The sequence below is a fragment of the Mus pahari genome, unplaced genomic scaffold (genome assembly GCF_900095145.1).
Source record: "Mus pahari unplaced genomic scaffold, PAHARI_EIJ_v1.1 scaffold_16297_1, whole genome shotgun sequence".
Taxonomy (NCBI): Eukaryota; Metazoa; Chordata; class Mammalia; order Rodentia; family Muridae; genus Mus; species Mus pahari.
Genome location: NW_018391620.1, coordinates 1 through 2,282, shown reverse-complemented (window position 1 = coordinate 2,282; position 2,282 = coordinate 1). Strand labels below are relative to the sequence as shown.

At 36.9% G+C, this 2,282-nt stretch overlaps 1 protein-coding gene across 1 annotated transcript; it reads left to right on the top strand.

The window, feature by feature from the left end:
* Positions 1–105: 105 nt before the first annotated feature.
* LOC110314617 (probable phospholipid-transporting ATPase IF) lies at positions 106–1,690 on the top strand. The gene is made up of 3 exons (XM_021188880.2): positions 106–577; positions 1,097–1,272; positions 1,618–1,690. Exons 1-3 carry the CDS (start codon positions 386–388, stop codon positions 1,688–1,690), a joined length of 441 nt encoding a protein of 146 aa, XP_021044539.2. The 5' UTR covers positions 106–385.
* The last annotated feature ends 592 nt before the right edge of the window (positions 1,691–2,282 follow it).

Genomic DNA, 2,282 nt, shown 5'->3' with positions numbered 1-2,282 from the left:
GAGAGAGAGAGAGAGAGAGGCAGAGACAGATGAGGGGAGAGAGAGAGAGGTGGACTATGTGTTTACATTGAGAGATATGCTTTCCCTGTTTCTATACCATCTCTCCTGACTCCACTTTCTCGGTTGTTTAGCATCAATTCTACCTTTACTTCAGTGATAAGTGACAAATCATACCATCTTGACCAAGAGATAGACATGAAATTCTTATACCTCATTCTCAGTCACCTTTATAAATGAACGTGAATCTAAAGATATATATTTGAATTTTACGTATTTTTATTACCTTGGTCAACCCTGACTCCTAACCACAAAAGTTTCATTTGTTTTCTTTCTCTAGGTGGAATATGTATTTACGGATAAAACTGGAACACTGACAGAAAATGAGATGCAGTTTCGAGAATGTTCAATTAATGGCCTGAAATACCAAGAAATCAATGGTAAACTTGTACCTGAAGGACCAAGCCCAGACTCCACAGAAGCAGACGTGCCTTTCCTTGGTAGTTTATCCCATCTCAGCAACTCAGCCCATCTTACAGCCACTTCTCTTAGGACCAGTCCTGAAAGTGAAACTGAGCTAGTAAGCAATTTCCAAATTAATCATTATGGATTTCCTATGAATTAATTCTCTTTAATAAATGGGTTAAGGGGGAATTCCTGTTGGTGAAGCTACAAGTATACATTTGAAATAAGTATCTTTGATTTAGCACCACAAAATACTATTCTGAGACTAGTTATAACACAGTCTAGCTTGTCATTACTAAGCACCTTAGATATCTTCGCTTGCTAGTCATTCAAGTGCAAGTTAGGAAATGCTGTCACTGCCTTGAAGTGAAAAGGAGAAACTCTGTATTTGTGCTTTTGGAGAGCTGTTTTCTTCACAAGGACACAGTCTCCCTAGCTTGCAGCTTATGCTTGTTAAAAAGATGTACTTCTACCAAAGGCTACTAAAACAGTTTAAGATTGAAATCCACAACTTTCAGCTCTTTCTCAAGAAATTCAGGTTGTAAGACTGTTGTCTTACTTCTCAGGGTCTTAAGTTTGTTTTCCTATATGGTACTGGGAATGTGCTTTGATCATGAATGCTATGTTTTTACAGATCAAAGAACACGATCTGTTCTTTAAAGCAGTCAGTCTTTGCCATACTGTACAGATCAGCAATGTTCAAACTGACGGCATTGGGGATGGTCCCTGGCAGCCCAACCTGGCACCTGCACAGCTGGAGTACTATGCATCTTCACCAGATGAAAAGGCTCTGGTGGAAGCTGCAGCAAGGTGATTGAGCCTGATTTTCTGATCCTCAGAGAATACTCTTGAAACAAATGTTAGAATATTAGAGAAGTCCCATATAAAGTTCTCAAATATAAATTTAAGGTTTTTAAAAAATGATCTTTTAAAAATTGTTTGCTATGAATTTTGTATAATAAAACTTGGGAGAGTACTTTGCATTGTTTTGGATGTAGTCTAGCCTGTCGAGTTCTTAAGAGTGCCATATTATTTAAAGGCAGTATTGTAACTTAAACTTTAAATTAATGTGTCTTCATTCAAACCAAGTTATAAAATTATACTGTGAAACATGAAATATCTTCCCTAAATTTTATTACTTCTTTTTATTCCTAGAGCTGGTATTATATTTGTAGGCATTTCTGAAGAAACTATGGAGGTTAAAGTACTTGGGAGATTGGAAAGGTAAATTCTTTGAAATATATAATACTCTAATAAGTACAGGATAGGGATCAGCAAATTTGACCTATAGGTCAATTCTGTCCTCCAGTCTGTTTTTGTATAGTTCATGAGCTATGTTAGAGTGCATTTAGAGCTGTTTACAAAAGAAAAAGAGCATAAGGGAGAGGAGAGACAAGAAAATAGCTCTGGTAGTATGGAGGCTACAGCCAGATGGTCACAAGTTCAGTGTGACTAGGCCATAAAGTGAGCCAGCCCAGGAAACTTACTAAGAACCTATCTCAAAATGTAAAAAGCAAAAGAAATACCAAGGATGCAGTTTAGTGTTAGAACACTGGTCTTGTATTCAAGAATAAGTCCTAATATACAGCAGAGAGATACATGGCCTGCAAAGTCTAAAATACTTGCTGACTATGTAAAACACTTGCTAACCTCTGCTATCGAGTGATGTCGGTATTACGTTGTATCTTATCACAATTACAACAGTATGCTGTTTACTTAATTTATTAAACGCTCTTGTGGTTGAGATTCCATAGGTCATTAGAAAAAGAAACGTCTTTCTCTTTTGTTTTTGTGGTACTGGGGATCAAAACCAGTGTCTC